The 24,141-nt window shown below is 51.3% G+C and overlaps 1 protein-coding gene across 2 annotated transcripts in view; it reads left to right on the plus strand.

The window, feature by feature from the left end:
• The window catches only part of SMARCA5 (SNF2 related chromatin remodeling ATPase 5), a 452,210-nt gene that overhangs the window by 306,632 nt on the left and 121,437 nt on the right, over nt 1-24,141 (plus strand). For both annotated transcript variants that reach the window (XM_086962238.1, XM_086962239.1), the window contains exon 20: nt 13,758-13,890. In XM_086962238.1, the coding sequence (XP_086818364.1) occupies nt 13,758-13,890 (133 nt within the window). The remainder of the gene's footprint in view (nt 1-13,757; nt 13,891-24,141) is intronic.

The following is a 24,141-nucleotide window of genomic DNA, read 5'->3' on the forward strand; positions in this document are numbered from 1 at the left end:
AAGAAGAAAAGGGATTCTGCAACATCACCTGTCCTTTTTGAGACTGTGAGGTACCATGGCCAGGACACTAATGCATACTCACCCACACCCACTACTGAGGATATGGGGTATGACGATGATGAACAATATACTTACCCTGCGGACACGGATCAGGATGACCAGACTCAAGCCTGGGCAGACCCTGCTGACCAGGGGGAGTCACAGACTATTCCTGATACTCCCTCTTATCCTGTTAAAACTTCACCAGCAGAAGATACAGCTGCGTTCAACGCTTTAATTGAAAGGGCAGCACAAAATCATGATGTGGACATGCATGCTGACCCAGTTGAAGAGGACTTCCTGTTTGACACTTTCTCCACTTCAGAGAAATCTGTTAAGATTTTGCCAATGCTAAAAGGTGTCCTTAAACACGCAGGGGACATTTTCAAAGAAACCACTAGAGCAAGGGTTATTAACCCAAGAATTGAAAGAAAATACAGACCGGCGCCTGTGGACCCTACATATATTAAGGGACAGCTGCTGTGAGACTCTTTGGTGTTCTCCAATGCTCGTAAGCGCGCCAACTCACAAACTACGGGTGATGCTCCTCCTCTAGACAAGGAATCTAAAGTATTAGAAGCTTCTGGGAAAAGGGTGGCTGCTCAAGCAGCTAATATCTGGAGAATTTCTAATACACAGGCCCTATTAGCCAGATACGATAGGGCGCATTATGACACTCTAGAGCAACTGCTACAACATTTGCCTGAGGCCTACAAGGAGGGAGCAGAGATGCTAATCCAGGAGGGGAAACTCATATACAACGCATCCATTAAATGTGCGCTAGACGCAGCAGACACCGCAGCCAGGGCCATCAACACAAGTGCCATGCTCAGGAGACATGCTTGGTTGCGCATCTCTGGGTTCAAACCTGAGATTCAAACCACGTTACTTAATCAGCCTGTCAACCCTGATTTTTTTATTTGGTCCTGATGGGGACACAATCTTAGAAAAGATTAAAAAAGACACAGACAGCCAAGTCTATGGGTCCTATCAGTCCAAACATTTCAGAGGAGGTTCCTTTTGTCGCTCCAGTAACAGAGGAGCTACACGAGGCCAGGCATCACAACAGATCCCATACAATAAAGGGAGCACTCAAACCACCTATAATAAAAATAATAGAGGTGGATACCGTGGCAACAGCAGCAAAGGCAGAGGACGAGGGAATAACACCAGATCCTCCGCCAATACTAAACAGTGACGCCTGGTCACTGCCCCCGGACCATGTAACACCGGTCGGGGGGCGATTACAACAGTTCTTGCCAGTCTGGGAGAGCATTACCACAGACAGGTGGGTGAGACAACTTATTCAGTACGGCTATTGTCTAGAGCTAACTTCCACTCCACCCAACATACCCCCAAGACACCGTCCTATGGCCGCAGAGCACATAGACTTATTGCAGCAAGAAGTTGTCAGCATGCTGAAAAAGGGGGCCATAGAACTCGTCCCCAAACGGTACAGGGGTATACTCGCTGTACTTCTTAATCCCCAAAAAGGACGGGTCTCTCAGGCCAATACTAGATCTCAGGCCCCTAAACCAATACATCTTTTCAGAACATTTTCACATGCTCACTCTACAATAGGTTCTGCCATTGCTCACTCAGGGAGACTTCCTCGCAACACTAGACCTAAAAGATGCGTACTTCCACATACCAATACATCCTGCACACAGGAAGTATCTCCGGTTTACCATACAAAATCGGCACTACCAGTTCAAGGTACTACCTTTCGGGGTGGCAACAGCCCCCAGGGTGTTTACCAAGTGCCTAGCAACAGTAGCGGCGCACCTAAGGAGACACCATGTCCACGTCTACCCCTATCTGGACGACTGGCTCATCCAGGCAAAGTCAGTCTAGCAATGTGCCAGCCACATGTCTCGCACTATTCACCTCCTGCACAGCCTCGGATTCTCATTAAACTACGCAAAGTCTCATCTTCAACCCGCTCACGTACAACAGTACCTTGGAGCGACGATAGACACTCTGGTGGCAACTGCACAGCCAAACTCGGCAAGAATCAACAGTATTCAATTACTGATTCAGAGATTCAGACCCCAACACTCGCTCCCAGCAAGGGTGTTTATGCAGTTGATAGGCATGATGGCCTCCTGCATCTTCATAGTCCCTCACGCGAGACTACACATGCGTCCGCTTCAAGAGTGCTTAGCACGGCAGTGGAACCAGGCTCAAGGACAGTTAAAAGACCTAGTGTTGGTGACCGGTCGTGCATACAACTCTCTGCATTGGTGGAACCCACAAAACCTTTGCAGGGGACGACCGTTCCAAGAGCCTGTACCACAAATAGTGCTGACGACGGACGCATCTCTCCTGGGCTGGGGAGCGCATGCCCTCCATTACACAGTGCAGGGACTATGGACGACACAGCAAAAGAAGATGCACATCAACCTGTTGGAACTGATGGCAATCTTTATGGCAATGAAGGCGTTCAAGTTACATTTGTGCAACAAAGTTGTGTTGATCCGGACGTACAACATGACTGCCATGTACTACATACAGAAGCAGGGAGGGACACACTCTCCACAGTTGTCACATCTAGCGCAAAGCATGTGGAAGTGGGCCATTCAGAGGAACATATTCCTCATGGCAGAACACCTCCCAGGCAGGGACAACCAGATGGCGGATCTGCTCAGCAGACACAGCCACCAGATGCACGAGTGGGAGATTCATCCCTCAGTGCTACAACCGTACTTCCAGCAGTGGGGTCACCCAGAGATAGACCTGTTCGCCACAAGGGAAAACGCAAAATGCCAAAGCTTCGCCGCCAGGTTTCCACATCCGCAGTCTCAGGACAATGCGATATGGATGAACTGGTCAGGCAGGTTTGCGTATGCTTTTCCCCCAGCCACGCTCATACCACTAGTGGCACGCAAACTGTGACAACACTCCATGACACTCATCCTAGTTGCTCCAATGTGGGCGAGGCAACCATGGTACACCACATTCCTAGAACTTTATGTGGTGCCTCATCAAAGGCTGCGGTTAACACCCAGTCTTTTCCCCCAATCCTCCCCGGTTTTTTCCATTCATTCTGAACTTGGTATGGATTATATCCAGGACAAACTGAGACTGGCTCCACTAACATACTGGCTTAAGACCTGGCTAAACCCTGAACTGTTGCTAAACCACATGATCATGAGGGATGTGATGAGTTTGGAATACAGCCACACGATACCATGGCTGGCGTATTTGCACAAATGTTTTAATGAACTAGGACGCCCAGATTTATTCACCTCTCCCTCGTGTATCACAAAGCAGGATGTGTGTTTCATAAAAAAACAGTTTATGTCTAGGGCATACATGTTGCGAGAAGAAGTTGAATTATCTAAACCCTCCGTCCGAACGCACTACTTAACACTCCAGTCACTTGCAATTGAGCCTTATTTATGTTTTGTCACAAACCCCTTCCACAGATTTTTGTTAACAAGATTCAGATTCAACATCATTCATTTTTATTTGGGCAATTTTAACAAATGGACGAAACCTGAGTTAGCACCACCTTGCACCAGTGACAATTTTTCTGTTCAAGACAGTTTACATTTTGTTATGTTTTGTGATTTCTTCTCCGCCCAAAGAAAAAAATACCTGCTACCAGTCCTAAGAGAAGCTGGCTTCTCCCAGGTGAGACCAGCAATGCTATATTTACAATCATTGGGCAACATTTGTATTACTTTTGCCATGGCCAATTTCCTGGTGGCAGCAACCAGAGCCAGAAGGAGCATGAATTTGGAAAACTGATGTACATAACGGGTCTTTTAAATATTTTAAATGCATTTATTTAACCAAATTAACTTGCTGATAAATGAAATTGTTTAATTCTTTTTTAACTGTAAATAATACTGTTTTTATGTACTTTGTATGATTTTATCAAATCGAATAAAGTTAATTTGACTGACTGACTGGCAGAGCCAAGGAGACATTCAGCACCCAGATCCGCAACAGTTGAACCTTGCGATCTGGCTCCTGAAGTCATAGTTTGATTACCTGAACTTGCCTCCTGACTGTATGAATATTATCAAAGAGGCAAGAAGACCTACAACCAGAGCCTGCTATGCGGCAAAGTGGAAACGATTTGTCCTCTATTGCACCAATAATGCCAAAAATCCGCTAGATGCATCTACTCAAAACATCATATGTTACCTGTTACATTTACATAGATGCAATCTAGCCTACAGTTCCATACGTATACATTTAGCTGCGGTGGCAGCTTATCTTCAGAACAGGCAACACCTTTCACTCTTCAGAGTACCTGCTATTAAAGCTTTTATGGAGGGACTCAAACGGGTGATTCCTCCAAGACACCCACCTTCACCTGTCTGGAACCTTAACGTGGTTCTAACCAGACTGATGGGACCACCTTTTGAACCCCTACACTCTTGTAAGATACAATTCCTAACGTGGAAAGTGGCTTTCTTAGTGGCAATTACATCACTTAGAAGAGTTAGTGAGCTACAAGCCCTAACTATTCAGGAACCATTCATACAAATCCATGCAAATAGGGTAGTGCTACGTACAAACCCTAAATTTATGCCAAAGGTGGTATCCCAGTTTCACATCAATCAGACTATCGAACTGCCAGTGTTCTTCCCAAATCCAGATTCACTGGCAGAAAGAGCTCTACATACCCTGGATGTTAAAAGAGCTCTCCTGTACTATATAGACAGAACAAAACCTTTCAGGAAAACTAAGCAACTGTTTGTTGCCTTTTCACCACAGGCGGCGCCATCTTGGGGCAGTCAGAGGGCGAGCAGATTACTTGCTCGTCCCTCCCACCCTGCACTGCATAAAAGCCAGTCATTTCTCAAGCGCTGCTGCTTGAATGAAGTGTGTCTGTGGTTCCTGAGGCGGAAGTCTGGAACGGTGTGTGTACTGTTGCTATTTTTAGAACTGCTATGTTGCACAATATTTTTTTTTTAGAAACCTTGCACTGCATTTTAAAATCATAATTAACTGGGCACTCACCCTTGGATATAGCGACCCTCGCGCACCCCTACTCTCAGCCAACAGCAGCCGATCAGGTGCTGCATCGACCCGAGTAACTCCTTGGTGGCGCCATCTTGGGGCAGTCAGAGGGCGAGCAGATTACTTGCTCGTCCCTCCCACCCTGCACTGCATAAAATGGAACCCCCTTCTCGGAGGCGCAGCGGACGAGCGCAGCGGGTGCGCCGAAGGCTCACCAAAGGCAAGCCCGTCTGCGCCCGTCCGCACCCAGAGGCGTCCAGCGGCCAAAATCCCTGCCCTAATTGTGCCAATCCCTCATATACAGGTCGCTTACTCTTCTGAGGAGCTACACCGGCTAAATAGTCACTCCTCGACATGCCTTCCCCTAGACCCTTCAGCCAACAACTTATTCAACTGCCCTCAATGCAATTTCTCCTTCAACCAGGACACTCTGCCTGCAACCTCTTCGATCTCATCCTACAAGTTTTGGAGTATAAACTGTCGATCCCTTCCAAAAAACAAAGATCACATCTTAGACCTCCTTGCCTCCTCCCAACCAGATGCGCTGTTCCTGACTGAAACCTGGCTTCATGCCAATTCCGGCCCAGACGTGGCCAGTGCTCTTCCCCCAGGCTATGTCATAGTCACAGGACAGAGTCACTGGGAAAGGCGGAGGGATAGCGATTATCTTTAAGTCCACCCACGCCTGCCAATTAGAAACTCTTCCTTTCCCTGACTGCAAAGCTGCTTCATTCAAACTCTGTTTCCCCTCAACTTATATTATCAGGAATACTCATCTACCGACCCCCTGACAAATCCATCCGGTGGCTTAAATCTTTCGCTGAACTTATAGCCCACTTATATTAAAATCAGCAAATTTCACTATCTTGGGGGACTTAAACCTCCATTTAGAAGATACTTACAATAGCCTCAGTAGTACTTTATCTGACTGTGAGGCCATTACCTTGATACTTAGGAATCAGGGCCCAACTCATCAAGCTGGCCATTTACTCGACCCAATTATTTCCAACATACCGCTTGACTGTAGTACCCCCGCCCTCCCCCTTGACTGGTCAGACCATTGCCATCTTTTTTAGCTTGACTGCAGAGAGCACCTACAATATGCACCCCCCCCCGCCACTACAAGCAGATATAGAGCCTGGTCTAAATTAAATATTCACACACTCAATGCCACGCTACTAGCTAGCCGTCCCTCCTCCAAACAAACCTGCATTTCTCTAAATCAGGAAGTTCACCTTTGGCTGTCCTCCAAGATCAACCGGCATTTGCCACTAAGCTCCAAACGCCCCATTGCTCATCTTCCCCCAGCGCCCTGGTTCACAAATGACCTGAAAAACATTAAATCGAAATGCAAACAACTTGAAAGATCGTGGAGAAAGACATATTCCTTAAACGATAAACAAACCTATCGTACTGCTCTTAGGCAATACCATCCAGCCTGCAGAAAGACGAAAGCCGCCTATGTCCTGGAGTCTATAAACAACGCCTCCAATCGGCCGAAAGTTCTATTCTCCACGGTGAAAAAGCTAGCAGGCTCAAACACTTCCCCTACTCCTCCGGCACTGGGAGAGACCCAATGCAATGACATTGCAGACTTTTTCATTTCTAAAGTAGACAAGATCTACGACTCACTTTCTACAGCCCTTTGCAACTTATCCCCTGACCCGTCCATCCTGGACACACCTGATTCCCCCCCTCTAACGCCACAAATTTCAGAATGGTCCCAGCTCCAGCAAAACTCGCTCCGCGATTGAATGGCCAAGGTCAACTCGGGCTCTCCCCTTGACCCAATCCCCATCCACTCTCTCCGTCAACTTTCCCCCTGACCTACTTCTAGTTATTCAAGACCTCCTTAACTCTTCTTTGAGAATCCATAGTCCCGGGGGAATGGAAAAGAGCTATGGTGATTCCTCTTTAAAAACCTGGCGCCGACCCTGAAACGTATTCTAACTACCGTCCCATTTCCCTGCTGCCTATATTTTCCAAAATTTTGGAAAGACATGTCAATACCCACCTTACCTCCCATATCGAGGCAACAGGCTTCCTACATCCATCCCAATCTGGGTTCGGTACCCACTTTTCCACAGAAACCACTTTTAGGAGTCAGAACTTACGTCTCCGCCTCTATCAGGGCAAAACCTCGGCGCTTATTCTTTTACATTTAAGCCCCGCATTCGATACGGTTTCGCACCCTGTCCTTCTGAAGGCATTGGAGGCGGCCGGAGTCACCGGACCAGCACTTGCCTGGCTCTCCTCCTACCTCCGCGATCGTTCTTTTCAAGTTTTTCTTCCAATTCTGCCTCTTCTGTGCGTTCGTCTGCGCATGGGGTGCCCCAGGGGTCTTCACTTAGCCCAATGCTATTTAACATCTACGTGAGACCCCTGGCCACCATCGTGGAAGACTCTGGCCTTTCCCTTTACTCATACGCAGACGACACCCAAATCATTTTTTCTCTTTCCTCTGCCAAATCGTGTGCCCCATCAGCTCTCAAACTAGGGATCAGCAGAGTTGCCGAATGGATGAGGGCTAATCTACTGAAATTGAACGGGGACAAGACTGAGGTAGTCATCCTAGGTAAACAAAAACACCTCTGGGGTCCCCCAACATTGGCCACCAGAAATGGGCCCCCTACCCGTTACACAGGTTCGTAACCATGGCTTTGTCCTAGATGACTCACTAACCATGCGACACCAGGTCGTCAAGGTGGCAGCCACCTGTTTTTCCATTCTTGGGTGGCTCCGCAAAATCCTTTGGATGCTCCCTGACTCAACAAGGCGTACGGTAGTCCAGGCTTTAGTCATCGCGCGCCTGGACTACGGCAACGTACTCTACCTCGGAGTCACCACGGAGACACAGAGGAAACTCCAGCTGGTTCTAAACTCTGCTGCCCGCCTACTTTGAGATAGGGGGAGATGGAAGATCTCCAGGGAACTTTGCAAAGACCTACATTGGCTCCGCATTGAAAGCAGAATTAAATTCAAGGCTCTCTGCTTTATGCATAAGATCAAGCAGGGGCTTGCCCCTGCCTATCTCCAGGCTATTATCCAACCCTACACTCCCTCCCGCCCTCTTAGATCCTCTTCTCAAGGGAATTTCCAAACTCCCCGTTTCAAATTGGCAAGAATTGGCGGACGATCTTTCGCCTTCCTTGCCCCTAAGCTATGAAATGCTCTTCCGGCTCCACTGAAACTTGAGCCTTCCCTAACCAAATTTCGAAAAAAGCTTAAAACCCTGCTCTTCCCTCAGTGATAACCCTCTAACCTCATGACCACTGCCTTCAGTCCTGCGCCGGGAGACCCCATGTGGGTAGCTGCGCGCACTATAAATTTAAAATACAATACAAAGGCAACCCCATTTCAAAATCAGGTATAGCCAGATGGATTGTTAAGTGCATACAAATTTGTTCTTTCAGCAGAGTACAAAGTTCCCCGGGGAGAGTGCTACAGAGTGGAGGAGAGAGTAAATATCACAAGTCAAGGGACTGGAGGGGTTCCCTTGTCGGAACTTGGAGAGCCTCACACACCCAGAGCATTAGGTGTGAAACACACCCTGACTGAAGGGTGTCCAGTGTCATCATCGACTCACTGCCCCTCGTCAGACTGGCACTGCAATGTCTTACGGAGTGCCCGAAGGCACTCTTTTGGCGGGGTTCTTTTGTTCCTTGCCGATGGTGGGTGTGAGTGAGGATGGAAGAAAGTGTTGTGGGGGCAAAAGTGAGTGAAAGTTAGAGTAATCAGTCCACAAAGACTTTTATTGACGTGGCTGATTCCCTGATTAAAAGGGGTGAGAGGGGAGCTAGAGACCGTATAGGTATACAGAAAACTAACTCAACCCCCTGGTGTGGTCAACATGTTTCTCGCCAACCGGTGATTGGTCAGGACCTCAACAAAGTACTACACAAGAAAACAAAAAGAATAGATGCTCATTCACTTAGAAAAAAGCAGATACAACCTCTCTGGGTCGGGGGTAAAGAGGGCCACAGTGTCCTGCTCTAATTAGGCGACCTAGAGGTGGGGGAAAAATAGGTTAAAAGAAAGCAAGTCAAGTCATATCTCACTTATGTGACTATTTAATCAGAAGATATAGAGTGACTTTGGTGAGTACTCTCCACACTGTGAGGGGTGAGGGGGGTGTGTGCGCGGAAACCAATCGTACCGAACACTGGGTAGACATTTCCCTTCATAATCGGTCTGTTAATGGCACGATTAAAGACTCACATTGGAGGTTCCCAGAGTGCAACTAAAACACTAAACTGAGGTGTGATGCCGAAACTCTCAATGAGACACCCAATTCTCGGACAATTGCAAGAAGGTTCTTACCCTAAGGGAAGGAGACAAGGGCCTCGCAGCATGCTCCCGTGAGGCCAGCGCTGTTTGGTTGGATGAACCTGTAGGGTATGTAAGGGAGGGATAAATTGGTGTATTGCCCAACAGGGACGGGTAAAGGAAGTGTCTAGAGGTGGAGGCTGGTTGAATAAGTGACCTCCAAAGTGAGACCACTGGATTTCGTAAAAATCAAAACCGTGGAGTATGGAAGACCACTCTATCAGCCCCAGGGCGGAGACTAGTATCTAAAGTTTGCATATAAGACAACACCACATATTAAGGTGCCTAGCGTATTGCTGAAACCGGTGCAGTGATGTTGTGGTTCATCGCGCCGATCATAGCCATCCAAGTAGACGTGGAAATGAGTAAGATTAACTCATGCCTAGTGCTTGGCTGGCATCGGCGCCGTGATATTATGGTTCACCGCGCCGATCACAGCCTTCATGTAGTGAGGGAAAATGAGTAAACTTAACTCGGAGGATGGGGGAGGGGGGGGGGGGAAGAGGGGGGTAAGGGGGGGAAAGGACCAACAAAAAAGGAGGGAACAACCGGGGGACAATACCCGCACTCCGTTAGATTTTTGGCCGTGCTGCAAAAAAACGGGATGGGCCAATGGTAGGGTAGGGAGCAACATCCATTGCCACGAGTCCCATCTGGCTAGAGGGACAGAGTGAGGTAGTGTTGGCACTATGCAGAATCATTGCGAGTCCAGTGCGGGGCTGGGAGCAGTTCCCGGCGCTATCAGTGGAAACGGGGCTTCAGGCCAAAGGACAAGCCTCGGGGAGTGGAGATACGGCTTACCTTTGAGTAGGCGCTGGATCGGCGGGACACCTACCCCTCACGCTCACGGCACCTGGTCAGGGTGCGGAGCAGCTGGTGAGGGATCCCTTCGGTGTCCGCCTTTAAATAGATAGTATCCAGAAACGCCGGGGCACCATTGGTAGCGACGCGCCTGTCGCGCGTCATGCGCATGCGTGGAACCAGTGTGGTTGCTTAGACATGCAACCGAATCCCGATGGCACAGTCTCGCAGCCATATTGGAAGGAGCGCTAGTGCCGTGGGTGAGGTCTGCTTGGGATAGCGCTAGGCTGGGTGGCGGGGGAGTTAATTAGAGGCTGTGATGTTGGAAATGGGGAGGGCGGAGTGCCGTCATGCTGTAAGAGGGAGGGGCTATCAGCAATTAGAAGCCCCGTCATTGTCATGGGAAGCCCCTCTGATTGGCCGAATAGCAAAGATCTTCTGGGCGATAGCAAGAGACGTTCAGATGCTTATGGGGCCCCAAGGTAAGGGCATCATATTCAGGATGGCTCAACGAGATTGCATAGCAATGGTCCTCTGTGGGTGGAAAAGCCTGTATCGGACAAAGATGTAGGTGATTAAATGGGTGGATAAGTAACCTGAAGGGCTGGCTTGGCAATGTTAACTTGAGGTGTTGACCCAGGGAATGTCGTCGTGAAGCCCTATGCCATATGTAATGCCCCAGGAATGTCATCGTGAAGCCCTATGACATGCCAATGGCCCTCTTTAATAAGAAGACTTATGCCTGTGTGTCATGTTATCTAGGCAGGGGAGCGGGCTGGGGGATATTATCTGGAGACAGTGGCCCAGGGAATAGCATCATTGAGCCCTATTATATCAAGTTGGAGACGATGTACCCATCTCTGTTCAAGCCTGAACAGTGCTTGTTTGGTCATGGCAGGTTGGGACTCAAGCACTAACCATTGGATGCTGTCAGCAGAGTGATTGTGTAGTTGGTAGTGTTCATACAATCTCGTGTGGGTCTTGGAGCATCGTATGTTGCTTTTGTGCTCCGTTATTCTGAGCTTCACCTGTCTCATGGCCATCCCTACATAAAATTTGTCGCATGGACAAATAAGGAGGTAGATACATTTAGAACTGTGGTAATTTGTGTCTGTTGAGTTTCCACGTAAAGGAATCTGTAAGCTTGATTTCTTTGCATTGTCTGGATTGAGGACAAACCGCACAACCCCCACACGGGTAGTGTCCGACGACAGGTGGGAGGTCCCACAGTGTCCGTTGTCCAGCACCGGGTTGTTTTTTAGGGCGTGTATGTATCAGGGAGTCTTTTAGGTTAGCTGTGCGTTTAAAAGCGAACCTAGGTTTGGGTAACTCCGTGCCCCCTGAGTTAAGGATGTCCCAGTGCTTATTCACAGTTTTTTTAATGAAGTTGGAGTTTCTGGTGAAGCTTGTGACGCACATTATTAGGTCATCACGTTCTTTTTGATGTACTTCAAGGAGGGCCTCCCTGTGGTTGTTAAGGGCTCTCTTGCTAGAGTCACGTATCAGTTTGGTGGGGTACCCTCTATCATGTAGTTTGTGTTGTAGGGTGTTGGCTTCTTGCCTGTAGTCATCCCTGGAGGAGCAATTTCTACGGACCCTCAAGAATTGGCCAAAGGGAAGGTTTTCGCGTAGTGCTCTAGGGTGGTGACTGTTGAACAGGAGAAGGCTGTTTCTGTCCGTATCCTTACGGAACAGGGTAGTACTCAGACCGGCTGGTCCCAGCCGTATCGTGAGGTCAAGAAAGGGGAGGGCTGTCTCTGAAATGGAGCCTGTAAATTTCATATAGCGGTTCTGTTGGTTGATCCAAGTACAGAACTGAGTGCAGCTATCGCGGTCACCTTTCCATAGTATCAGAATGTCGTCGATGTAACGACGCCATAATGTTAGATGTTGTCTGAAGGGGTTGGAGTCTGGATAGATCACCTGGTTCTCAAAGGCTGCCATGTAAATACAGGCAATGCTAGGAGCAAAAGTAGAACCCATTGAGGTACCCCTGATTTGATGGTACATCTGTGGTCCGTAGTGGAAGAAGTTTTCCGTTAGGGCAATACTCGCACAAGCCATGACGAATGGTATTGGGGTGGGTGAGGACCAATCCTCCTGCATAAGAGCAGACTCTACGGCTTCTAGTGTGGCTGCTTGGGGAATATTAGTGTATAAGGCTTCCACATCAAGCGTGAGGAGGAGGTCCACTTCTTCTCTACCTTCGATGGACTCTATGAGGCGTAGGACATCCCTTGTGTCCTGCAGGAAGGAAGGTATTTTCATAAAATACAAATTTGTTATCAGAAAGCTAAACGCACATTAACAGTTCCCCCAAGAGCGCATTCCACACGCAAGTTAGGGGCATCCATGGCTTTCCTGGGAAACATTCCTCTAGAGGACATATGTAGAGCAGCCACATGGACTACCATACATACATTTACCAAACACTACTGCGTAGATGTGCACTCCAAACAGCAAGCTGCTGTAGGACAGGCTGTACTCAAGACTCTTTTTCAGGCTGCTGCAGCTGGCACGGGCAACCACCGCTAAGGGGGAGACTGCTATACATTCTATGCACAGATATGACTTCAGCAGCCCACATGCCTCGAACTGAATATGCTACTTACCGGTATGCATCTGTTCTTGGCATGTAGGGCTGCTGACATTCATATCTCCCTCCCTCCTCTCCGGTGCCTGTCGCAGTTGTTGCACTCAGAATCATTCTTAGCATGGACATCACTTACTGTATCATACTCCATCCCTGCCACAATGGTGAAAAACAATCCGAGGATGGAGAGGACGCCCATGCGCACTGTAGTCCGGGGGAGGAGCTACCTATCTTGTGATACTTCGAAGACTCTTCCAGGATAACAATGTGCAATCATCCGGACCCAACACTAGGCGGCGATCTATGCACAGATATGAATGTCAGCAGCCCTACATGCCAAGAACAGATGCATACTGGTGCAAGCAGTGTGGTTTCAGGCACCCCCAGTCTCCATTGGCAAGCATTGGGTTGAACTCAGATTTTGACCTCTGCACCCAATCGCCCCTGTGCCGCTGGTGGTGCAGTTTTGGGTCCTACCTGACCCCTGGCCCTTGCTAACTTTTGGCTTCGAAGACTGAAAGCGTAAGTTCGATACTCGCCTGTTTAACAGTAATATTGTTTTCCCCATAGGATAATATTGGACCGTGTGAAAAGATTTATTTTTTTAAAGTGAAAAGTATTTTTAATAAAAAATGTACTTACCTTATTACGAAGACCCGAGTCTTCAAATTAAGTACAAACAAATAGTAATTTAATAAAATTGGTCTGCATCTCCTTCTGGAGTCATGTGTCTTTTATCGATCATGTGTGTGCAATAAATGTCTTAAACTCCTCTGTGTTGGACCTAAGGCTGCTCGCCCAAGTACCACTAATAGAGCACTTTGGGTTTTGCTTTGAGCCCTGTTTACTGTAGTAGAAAGTTCCTTTGATGAGAAGGAAAACCTTGTAATACTGTCCATGGTATGGTGTGATGTAGCAATGGCATTCAGTGGAGTGGTTTGACCATTGATATAATTGGCATAATGCTATTAAACAAACATTTCAGAGTTTAACTATTTTTATTTACCATTTCGGCTTTCAGGGATTCACCAACTGGAACAAACGAGATTTCAACCAGTTCATCAAAGCAAATGAAAAATGGGGCCGCGATGACATCGAAAACATTGCTAGAGAAGTAGAAGGAAAAACACCAGAGGAAGTCATTGAATATTCAGGTATCTTTGTTCATTTGTGTAGGACTAGAAATGCACTTATTTGCTACTCATAACAACAAGCGCATTGTCTGTTATTGTGGACCTGTGCCTTTCACTCTACTTGTGTTTTAGTCAGTTTTATTTGGGGCATTTTGTTTTCACAAGCCTTAGTTTAGTAAATTGCGTTGTAAAATTGCTCACAGTTCATCTGACTGCTTCATGCTGATAGACTGCATATTTTTATATTATCTGCCAAGGAGATTCACTCCTACAAAATATCATTGTATGCATTCTCTCACCAACTGATATTGGATGGGCATCTCACTGTGCAGGGAGTCATCGTATGTGTTTATTAAATTTCCTATTCACTTAAAATGGTGCTATTTCCACCTGTAATGGAATCGACTGATCATGCAGCACTGGAGCAACAATAGTTTCCTCTTGTGTAAAAATGTGCGTTTTAGACCTTGATAGTTAAAACACGGAGATTCGGCTGAACATTGCTTATTTTGACAATTTCAAAACATAATTACATATCAGTATTTTAATGTTGTTAAAAGAAGACCTTTTTTTATCTGAAAGAGACTCGTTGTAGATTCCTTACCTTTGAATTACCCCCTGGTGTCAGACTGAATCCGGAGAAATTTTTCATAGCAATACCCCGGAGTGTAGGCAATTGGCGTTGTGGTCGCCGGGATGATATCCCAGTGTCTACTTAGATGTTGCTCCAGCACGCTAACGTTAGTTCTTTCTTTTTCCGCGCCTGCCAGCGCAGATCTGGAGAGAGCGTGGCCCTTAGTAATTTTTTAACTAAACCTTTTCTGACTTTTGTCAACATCTTTTCTGAGTCTTCGACTCATGAGGCACAAGGGATGCCCCATCGTCTAACTGGATTCAAACCCTGTGACTCCTGTCACAAGCTGATGTCGGTCACAGATCTGCCCATTGTGCGTCTTTGGTGCCTGGAGCGCAACCTTGACCCTAAGCTTTTAGAGGCCCAGCAGTCCGCTCAGTGTCGTTCGAGGACCCGGTCGAGAGGAAGGTCGCTGAACCGGTCGCGGAGTCACCATCACTCGTCCTCCAAGTCTTCGCAATCCTCCGGTAAGTCGAAGCACAAGTAGGCGAAGAAGCATTGTCTGTCTTCGCCTTTTCCCCTTCCGTAGGCTGACGCGACACGGGACCTGGAGCGTCGTTGCGCTCTATCTTTGGAGCCCGTTGGGACTGCTCCATGCTTCCCTCCCTTTCCTGGAGCCAGAGCATCCCCAGCCCAGCTATGTGCATTTTTCGAAGCACTCCATAGCACTTTTGGGCAGCCCAAATCCCCAAGCGCACCTTTCGGCCCCGCGGGCTTGGACTGGGGGCCCTGGGCCTTCGATGCTGGTGGCTCCGACCTTTGTGCCAGAGGGCCCCTATGGATCCAGGCCTGTATCCGGATGGGCGCCAGTCGACATCACAGTATCTTCCCCGATGCACACTCCAGTGACTACTCCCCTGATGGCGGGTGTGCCCCCAACTGGCGTTGACCCTGGTTGTGTCCTCAACCTACATCGACCCCAGCCTCACCCCCGACTTGGACCCTGTGCGGACCAACGTATGTACAGGCGCCGGAGGGTACTTTTGTACCACTGTTGCTCCCTGGTGTTCCCTATTGCCCTGAGCGGCAGCCAGAGGAAGGTGAGGAGGACTGGGAGGGGTCTATTGACCCTTTAGCTGACCAGCTTCAAGAGCCGGACTGGCGAGAGGAGTTTGGTGACGCCAGTGGTGTGGATACCTCCCCAGACCTTGGCATGCTCCCCCCCCCGTCCCCCCTCCCCCTTACTCTGGCTACAGAGGAGTGAGCCTCATACGCAGTGGTGCTGCGTAGCCTTGGGCATTGAGCTTCCCCTGTGCTTCAGCCGGCAGTAGCCTCTTCTGAGAACCTGCTGCCTTTTGATGAAGCAATCACCAACATCCTTCTGGCCACTTTTCCTCTCCCAACATCCAACCCCCGAGAGCTTGGTGGCCCAAGCCTGGTCCTCGAAAGGCGCATTCGCTACTGTTCCCCCAGATAGGGAATCCAAGAACTTGGACCACCTTGGGAAGATGTTTTCTTTCACCAGCTTAGGGCTGCGGTCGGTGAACACCGCATGTCTCTTGGGGCGTAACAACCATACAGAATGGGATATGGTTGCGCAAGTGCTGCCACAGTGCCTGGAGGAGACCCGGACTGTGCTCACCTGCACAGAGGCTGAGGGTCTAGACGCCGTTAAGTTCACCATTCGTGAGGGCTGGATACTGCCGACTCTCTGGGCAGAACGGTCTCCACATCGGTAGCCCTGATGCGCTACGCCTGGTTGAGGCCGTCTGGTTTTTCAGGTGATGTCCAATCCACCCTTCTGGACATGCCCTTTGATGGCTGTTGCCTTTTTGGTGACAAGGCGGACTCAGCGCTGGAGCGCCTCAAGGATTCTAGGGCTACGGCCAGATCCTTGGGCCTTGTGGCAACCTCTCGCCCTACGCAGTCTGCCTTTCGCGGCTATGGAAGGGGTGCCCCACCACGTTCCACCCAAACGAGCCACAGGGCAACGCAAGCTACCCAGTCGAAGGGTGGCCTCGGACATGGGACCCTGTGATGTGGGTCTGGAGGCCAGCAGGCAGGCCCGTCCACCCATATTCCACCACCCCCCCCAAGACCCCCACCCCACATGGGTAAGCAGCCTCTAAACCTTCCTAGTAAGATCTTTCAGGGCCATCAGAGGCCAGTGGGCGGCAGGATTTGCCATCAACTCCCCCACTGGCTAAGCATCCTGTCAGACAGGTGGGTTTTGCAGATAGTTTGAAGGGGTTACTCCCACCACTTCGGGACTATCCCCCGACCCCCTCCATCCCACCAGAAATCTATCACGTGCCGGAGGATCACTTGGCCCTTCGCTGCCAGGAAGTAATGGCTGTCTTGGCCAAGGGAACTATTGAACGGGTCCCTGTGCCAGAAATAGGTTTTGGTTGCTATTTCCACTTCTTTCTGGTACCCAAGAAGGACAAAGGCCTGCGTCATATCTTATACCTCAGGACCATCAACTGCTTCCTCCGGAAGGAGAAGTTCAAACTCTCATGTTGGCTCAGGTCCACTCTGCCCTCAAACCCGGAGACTGGATGGTAGCGTTGGACTTGCAGTAACCCTATTTTCACATCCCCATCCTGTCATCCCACAGGGGTTACCTACGGTTCACGGTAGGCTACAGGCATTTTCAGGTTAAGGTGCTCCCCTCTGGCCTTGCCATTGCCCCTCGGGTGTTCGCGAAAGTGGTGGCAGTGGTCGCAGCTCATCTGCGCAGATCAGGGGTTCCAGTCTTCCCCCTATCTAGAGGACTGGCTTAAGGTGGGAGGAGACAGCCTGGTGCGAGCCCACCTTCAACAGACTACGGCGGACCTCCTGCATTTGTTGGGGTTCACTATCAACATGCCGAAGTCGCACCGGATTCCCTCTCAGACACTCCTTTTTATCGGAGCAGTCGTGGATTCAGCAGAGTTAAGGGCTTATCCTCCTGAGCAGCGAGTCCAGGATATTCGTGCTATGATACCGATGTTTCAGCCTCTATCCTGGATTTCGGTGAGGCTGCTGGGCCTCAGTCTCCTGCATCCTGCTGGTGGATCATGCCAGATGACATTTGCGGGCTCTGCAGTGGGACCTGAAGTTCCAGTGGACTGAGCATCAAGGGACTATTTCCGATGTCGTCCAGATCTCGGAGGGGGACTGCATATCAGTTGCAGTGGTGGCTCAGGAACCAGGATTGGATCAACGGCAGACCCCTCTCCCTTCCCTAACCAGAGTTCACAGTGGTGACCGATGCGTCATTCCTGGAATGGGGCGGCCACATGGGAAAGGCTGAGATCAGAGGTCTCTGGTCTCCGGCATAGTCCGGGCTCCACATCAACCTTCTGGAGCTCCGGCAAATCCATCTTGCACTGAAGGCATTCCTTCCTTCTGTCAGAGGAAGAGTAATGCAGGTGTTCACGGACAACACCACTGCTATGTGGTACTGCAGCAAACAAGGTGGGTGGGGTAATGGACCCTATGTCAAGAGGCTCTTCGGCTTTGGACATGGCTGGAACTAATGGCATATTCTTGGTGGTTTAACACCTGGCGGGTTCCCTGAATGCCAGGGCGGACTAACTCAGCCGCCGGTGCTTGATGGAGCACAAATGGCATCTTCATTCGGAGGTGGTGCAAGGTCTCGTTCAGCAGCCTTAGTTAGCTCTGTTTGCTACCGAAAAGAACACGCAATGTCAGCAGTTCTGCTTGTTGGAGTTTCCAAGGAGTCACTAGCTCGGCGACGCCTTTCGTCGTGAGTGGAATTGCGACCTCCTGTAGTCTTTCCGCCTGTGCCACTTCTACCCAGAGTGCTGAAGATCAAGCGCGACTGGGCCCACGTCACTCTTGTGGCTCCGGACTGGGCACGAAGAGTCTGGTACCTGACTCTTGAGCATGGCCATCGATCCTCTGATCAGACTGGCTTTTCGGTAAGATCTTCTGTCGCAGCAGCATGGGACTGTCCTCCACCCGAACCTGTCAAGCCTCCACCTCCTTGCGTGGAGATTGAGCTGCAACAGTTGACCGCTTTCGACAGTATATGCCTGTAGATGGAACAAATTTGTGGCATGGTGCACAACAAAGGCTGTGGATCCCCTTTCTGCCCCTCTTTCAGAGGTTCTCCACTTCATTCTCTTTGGCTCTGGTCTGGGCACCCTTAAAGGCTATATTTCGGCCATTCTTCATCTTCCTGGCCATCCTTCACTTTTCAAGTCCCCCTATTGTAAACCAATTTCTGAAAGGCATTATTCATCTTTCATCCTTCGCCTTTCGTAATGCCCCAGTGGGACTTGAATCTTGTCCTTACTTATCTTGTGTGCTCCCTTTGAGCCGCTACATAATTGTCCTCTGTCGTCTTACTTTAAAGACTGCTTTCCTGCTTGCCATCACCTCTGCTTGCAGGGTGAGCGAACTTCAGGCTCTGTCTTCCAAATCTCCCTTCGTACTAGGCCCTCTTTTCTACCCAAAGTGGTTACCTCTTTCCACATAGGTCAGACCATCACATTGTCCATCATCTTCCTGCAGCCGCACCCCTCTGAGGAGGAGAGACCCCACCGTCTGGACCCAAAACGTGCTTTGTCCTACCTTGACTGCACTAAAGACTTTCAGGTGGACAATCAACTTCGTGGGTTATGTGGGCACCATGAAAGGTTGGGCTGTGCACAAACGTACCATCTCTTGATGGGTTATCCTATGCAGCAAGATCTGCTAATCTTTGGCGAAAAAGGACTGCGTGTCCATTCTACCAGGGCGACGGCAGCCACATCTGCATTGGGACATGGAGTTCCGCTTTTTGACATCTGCCAGGCCGCCACATGGCCATCCCTTCACACGTTCACAAAAAATTTCCTGCCTGGACAGCCAAGTCCGGAGAGACCGCTGTTTCTGCCATTGTGTTCTCCAGGACTTCCTGGTGTGAACTTAGTTCGCAGACCCACCACCGGGGTTGGCATTGCTGGGGTATATATTCTAAGCTAAGGAATCTAGAACTACAGTCTTTCAGATGACCAAGTTACTTACCTTTGGTAATGATGTATCTGTAAGAGACATGTAGTTATAGATTATATCACCTCCTAAATGACTAAATGAAAGGAGAACCACAGTGTTTAAATAAAAGTATGTGTTTATTAATATAACACTCTCTACTAGTCTCCATGTGAGAATAGGGCATAAATCACACAATAATAAATCAATAGAACATTCGTAAATATCAAATTACACAGCGGGCTCCAGGGTGACACCGAACCGTATACTAAAAAAGGTATATCTGAAAGAGACACGTTAGTGATAGATTCCTTACCTTAGAATATCACCAGGCGTCAGACTGGATCTGGAAAGTTTTGCGTAGCAGTACCCTTGCGCGTCGGTAGGCGTCCTCTGCGGCTCCGCGTCCGTCGTCGGCGCCGTGATGACGTCGTCGGAGTACTTAGACGCCGCCTCCGCGTGCTGACGTCAGTTCTTTTTTCCGCGCCAGCCAGCGCAGATCTGGAAAGAGCAGTTCCCTAGTCACTCTTTGACTAAACTTTTGTGATCTTTTGATCCATTTCGAAGTCTTTACGACTCAGACGGTGCCGTTAGGGATGCCCGGATTAAAGCATTGCGACGAGTGCGACCGTACCATGTCGGTCACGGATCCCCACCGCTTGTGCCTGATGTGTTTGGGCGTCGACCATGACGACGAGGCCTGCTCCGACTGTCGGGCCCTTTCGAGGAAGGCCAGGCGGGAGCGGTCCCGCAGGCGACTCGAGATCCGCCAGTCGGCTCGCGCCGTGTGAGGTCCCGGTCCCGGTCCCACGGGAGGTAGAGGGACAGGTCGCGGGGACGGAGCCGTCACAGCTCCAGGAGTCGGCGCCACTCCTCCGGGTCCAAGTCGTCAGGTAAGAAACATAAGAAGTCGAAGAGACATCATCGCTCTTCTGACTCCCCCGGACGCTCGCGCGATGCGGCCGGGGGTTCGGGTGACACCGCCCACGCGGCTCCTCGGGAGTCGCGGGCGCCGCGTTCGGCCCCATACCCCCCGGTCCCTGGGCTGAACGCGACGCCGGAGGAGATCGAGCGTTTCCTCATGGCCATGAGGTCCCTTTCTCCTCCGACGGGTTCCGCGGCGCCTTCGGGCCTAGTGAACCTGTCTGGGGGCCCTAGAGGGTTGGGGGCTACGACCCCGACGCCGTCGGGTGCTTCGGCCTCGACGGCGCCGGCGTCGTCGGCGCCTTCGGACCCAGCGCCGCAGGGCGCCGCTGGACCCTCCTCGGGCGATGGATCGTCACCGGTGGACCTTACGACCCCCCCCCCCGGCGTCGGTCCGTGTGGTGTCCCCTCCGGCGTCGTCCTTGGGCGGTGCCGTCCCCGATGCCTCCTCTCAATCGGTTCCGACGTCGGGACGACGCCCATCGGCGCCGATCTCGATGCCGTTTGGAGATTTCTGTTTCTATGAACTGACCCCGTTCACTTACGACCCTGAGTCTCAGGAGATGGGGGACGAGGAGAATTGGGAGGGGTCTGAGGACCCTCTGACCAGGGAGTGTCAGTTTAACATGGACTGGACAGGAGACCTTGGGGAGGACAGTGGCCTGGACACCTCTCCAGACACTGGATTTGTCTCTCCTCCTACCGTGGCTTCGGAGGAGGGTGCTACTTATGGTGTGGTGTTGATGAGGGCTGCTAAGGCCTTGGGCCTTGAGCTCCCCCTGCGGCCGTGAGGACTAACCTCCTCACTGAGGTCCTTAAGCCGCAGTCATGCTCCATGAAGCCTCTGCTGCCGTTTAATGAGGCCTTGACCGACGTTCTTTTGGGCACTTGGTCCAGGCCCGCTACAGGTTCGCCTGTAGATAGGAACGTGGCCAGACGCCACCGCCCGGCCCCGGGCTACCCATGTTTCCTGTCCACCCACCCCACCCCCGAGAGTCTGGTTATCCAGGCCTCTAACTCCAAGACCGCCTTCCCGACGGCCCCGCCGGACAGGTATTCTCGTCCCTTAGCTTGGGACTGCGGTCTTCCAACACCGCATGCCTCTTGGGCCGTTACACCCACTCTCTGTGGGAAACGGTGGCGGAAGTGCTGCCAGAGTGTCCGTTGGAGGTACGGGCCAAACTCGGCCAAGCCCTAGAGGAGGGCCGGGACGCAGCAAAGTATTCAATCAGGTGCGGACTGGATACTACTGACTCGCTGGGCAGATCGATGGCTACGACGGTGGCGATACGACGCCACGCCTGGCTGAGATCCGCCAACTTCTCGGCAGATGTCCAAAATACACTCATGGACATGCCGTTTGATGGCCGTCGCCTCTTTGGCGACAAGGCAGACCACGCGCTTGAGCGCTTTAAGGACTCCAGGGCTACGGCCAAGTCCTTCGGCCTCTCGGCCCCGCGCCAGCAAATGGGTGCCTTTCGCTCCTTTCGTGGCCAGGGAACGGGCGCCCCCACACGTGCCGCCAGCCACTCGCCGCAAACTGTCGTCCAGCGCGGCGGCGGCCGTGGAAACCGCCGTGGAGGAGGTCGGGGAAACAAGCGGAGCCAGTCCACACCTGCCCCCGCAGCATCCGCCTCTAAACCCTCCTAGTCCGTGCTTTTCGGCCCATGTGACGCCAGTGGGAGGCAGGGTTCGCCATCACCACTCTCACTGGCGCGGAGTCACTTCGGACAGGTGGGTGCTGCAGATCGTCCGAAGGGGCTACTCCCTCCCCTTCGAGAAGTCCCCTCAAGCCATGCCACCGCAACACCACCGCATATCGGGGGATCACTTGCGGCTCCTGCAGGAGGAAGTTTCGGCCCTCTTGGCCAAGGGGGCCATCGAGCGAGTTCCTGGGCCAGAAGTAGGACGTGGTTGCTACTCCCACTACTTCCTGGTACCCAAGAAGGGCAAAGGGGGCCTACGCCCTATCTTGAATCTGAGGAACGTCAACGGCTTCCTCCGGAAGGAGAAGTTCAAAATGCTGACACTGGCTCAGGTCTTGGCTGCCCTAGACCCAGGAGACTGGATGGTAGCGTTGGACTTGCAGGACGCATATTTCCACATCCCCGTCCTGCCGGCCCACCGGCGTTACCTGCGGTTCACGGTTGGCCTCGAGCACTTTGTTTACCGTGCTCCCCTTCGGCCTTACCAGCGCCCCACGGGTGTTCACGAAGGTGATGGCGGTGGTCGCAACTCATCTGCGCAGGTTAGAGGTTTCAGTCTTCCCCTACCTAGACGACTGGTTGTTGAAGGCGGGATCGCCCCAGGCAGTTGTCAGCCACCTCCAGACTACGGCGGATCTCCTGCACCGGCTGGGATTTTCCATCAATGTGCCAAAGTCGCACCTGTGCCCCTCTCAGAATCTCCTTTTCATCGGAGCAGTTCTCGACTCGGCGCAGTTTCGGGTTTACCCGCCCGAACAGCGGGTTCGGGATATACAGGCTCGGATTCCGATCTTCGGGCCGTTATCCCGGGTTTCGGTCAGGTTGACGCTGCGGCTTCTTGGGCTGATGTCTTCCTGCATCCTTCTGGTGCATCACGCCAGGTGGCGGATGCGGGCTCTGCAGTGGGACCTGAAGTTTCAGTGGGCCCAGCACCGGGGCAACCTGTCCGACCATGTCCTGATCTCGGAGGGCACTGCGAGACAGCTGCAGTGGTGGCTCACGGACCGCGATTGGGTCAACGGCAGATCCCTCTCCCTTCCCCAACTGGAGCACGTAGTTGTGACGGACGCGTCCCTCCAGGGCTGGGGAGGCCACTTGGGAGAGGCGGAGATCAGAGGACTCTGGTCTCCGGCGGAGTCCCGGCTCCATATCAATCCTGGTGGAGCTGCGGGCGATTCGTCTGGCACTGAAAGCATTCCTCCCGTCTGTCCGAGGGAGTGCAGTGCAGGTGTTCACGGACAACACCACCGCCATGTGGTACTGCAACAAACAGGGCGGTGTGGGGTCGTGGACCCTTTGCCAGGAGGCTCTGCGTCTCTGGCAATGGCTGGAACATCAGGGCGTGACTCTGGTGGTTCAACACCTGGCAGGTTCTCTGAACGCCAGGGCGGACGAACTCAGCCGTCGGTGCTCGATGGATCACGAACTCTGACGTGGCGCAAGGCCTCTTTCTGCGATGGGGAGAGCCTTGGTTAGATCTATTCGCCACCGAAGAGAACGCGCAATGTCATCAGTTCTGCGCGTTGGAATTTCCAAGGCGGCACTCGCTCGGAGACGCTTTTCGTCGCGAGTGGAGTTGCTGTCTGTTGTACGCCTTTCCGCCTATACCACTTCTGCCCAGAGTGCTGAAGAAGATCAAGCGCAACCGGGCACAAGTCATCCTTGTGGCTCCGGACTGGGCACGAAGGTACTGGTATCCCGAGCTACTCAGTATGTCAATCGATCCCCCGGTTCGTCTGCCTCTTCAGGAGGACCTTCTGTCGCAGCAGCAGGGGACGGTCCTCCACCCGAACCTGTCCAGTCTCCACCTCCATGCTTGGAGATTGAGCGGCGACAGTTGAGGCCATTTGACTTGCCTCCTGAAGTTTGCAACATCATTCTGGCAGCCAGGCGTCCCTCCACAAAGACGGTATACGCCTGCAGGTGGAACAGATTTGTGGCATGGTGCACAGCAAAGGCTGTGGATCCCCTCAATGCCCCTCTCTCTGAGGTTCTCCTCTTCCTTCTTTCTCTTGCCCAGCAGGGCTCTGCTCTGGGCACTGTCAAGGACTATCTTTTGGCTCTTTCAGCCTTTCTGAGGCTGCCTGA

This window comes from Lissotriton vulgaris, chromosome 3_1 (assembly GCF_964263255.1).
Source record: "Lissotriton vulgaris chromosome 3_1, aLisVul1.2, whole genome shotgun sequence".
In the NCBI taxonomy this organism is placed as follows: domain Eukaryota; kingdom Metazoa; phylum Chordata; class Amphibia; order Caudata; family Salamandridae; genus Lissotriton; species Lissotriton vulgaris.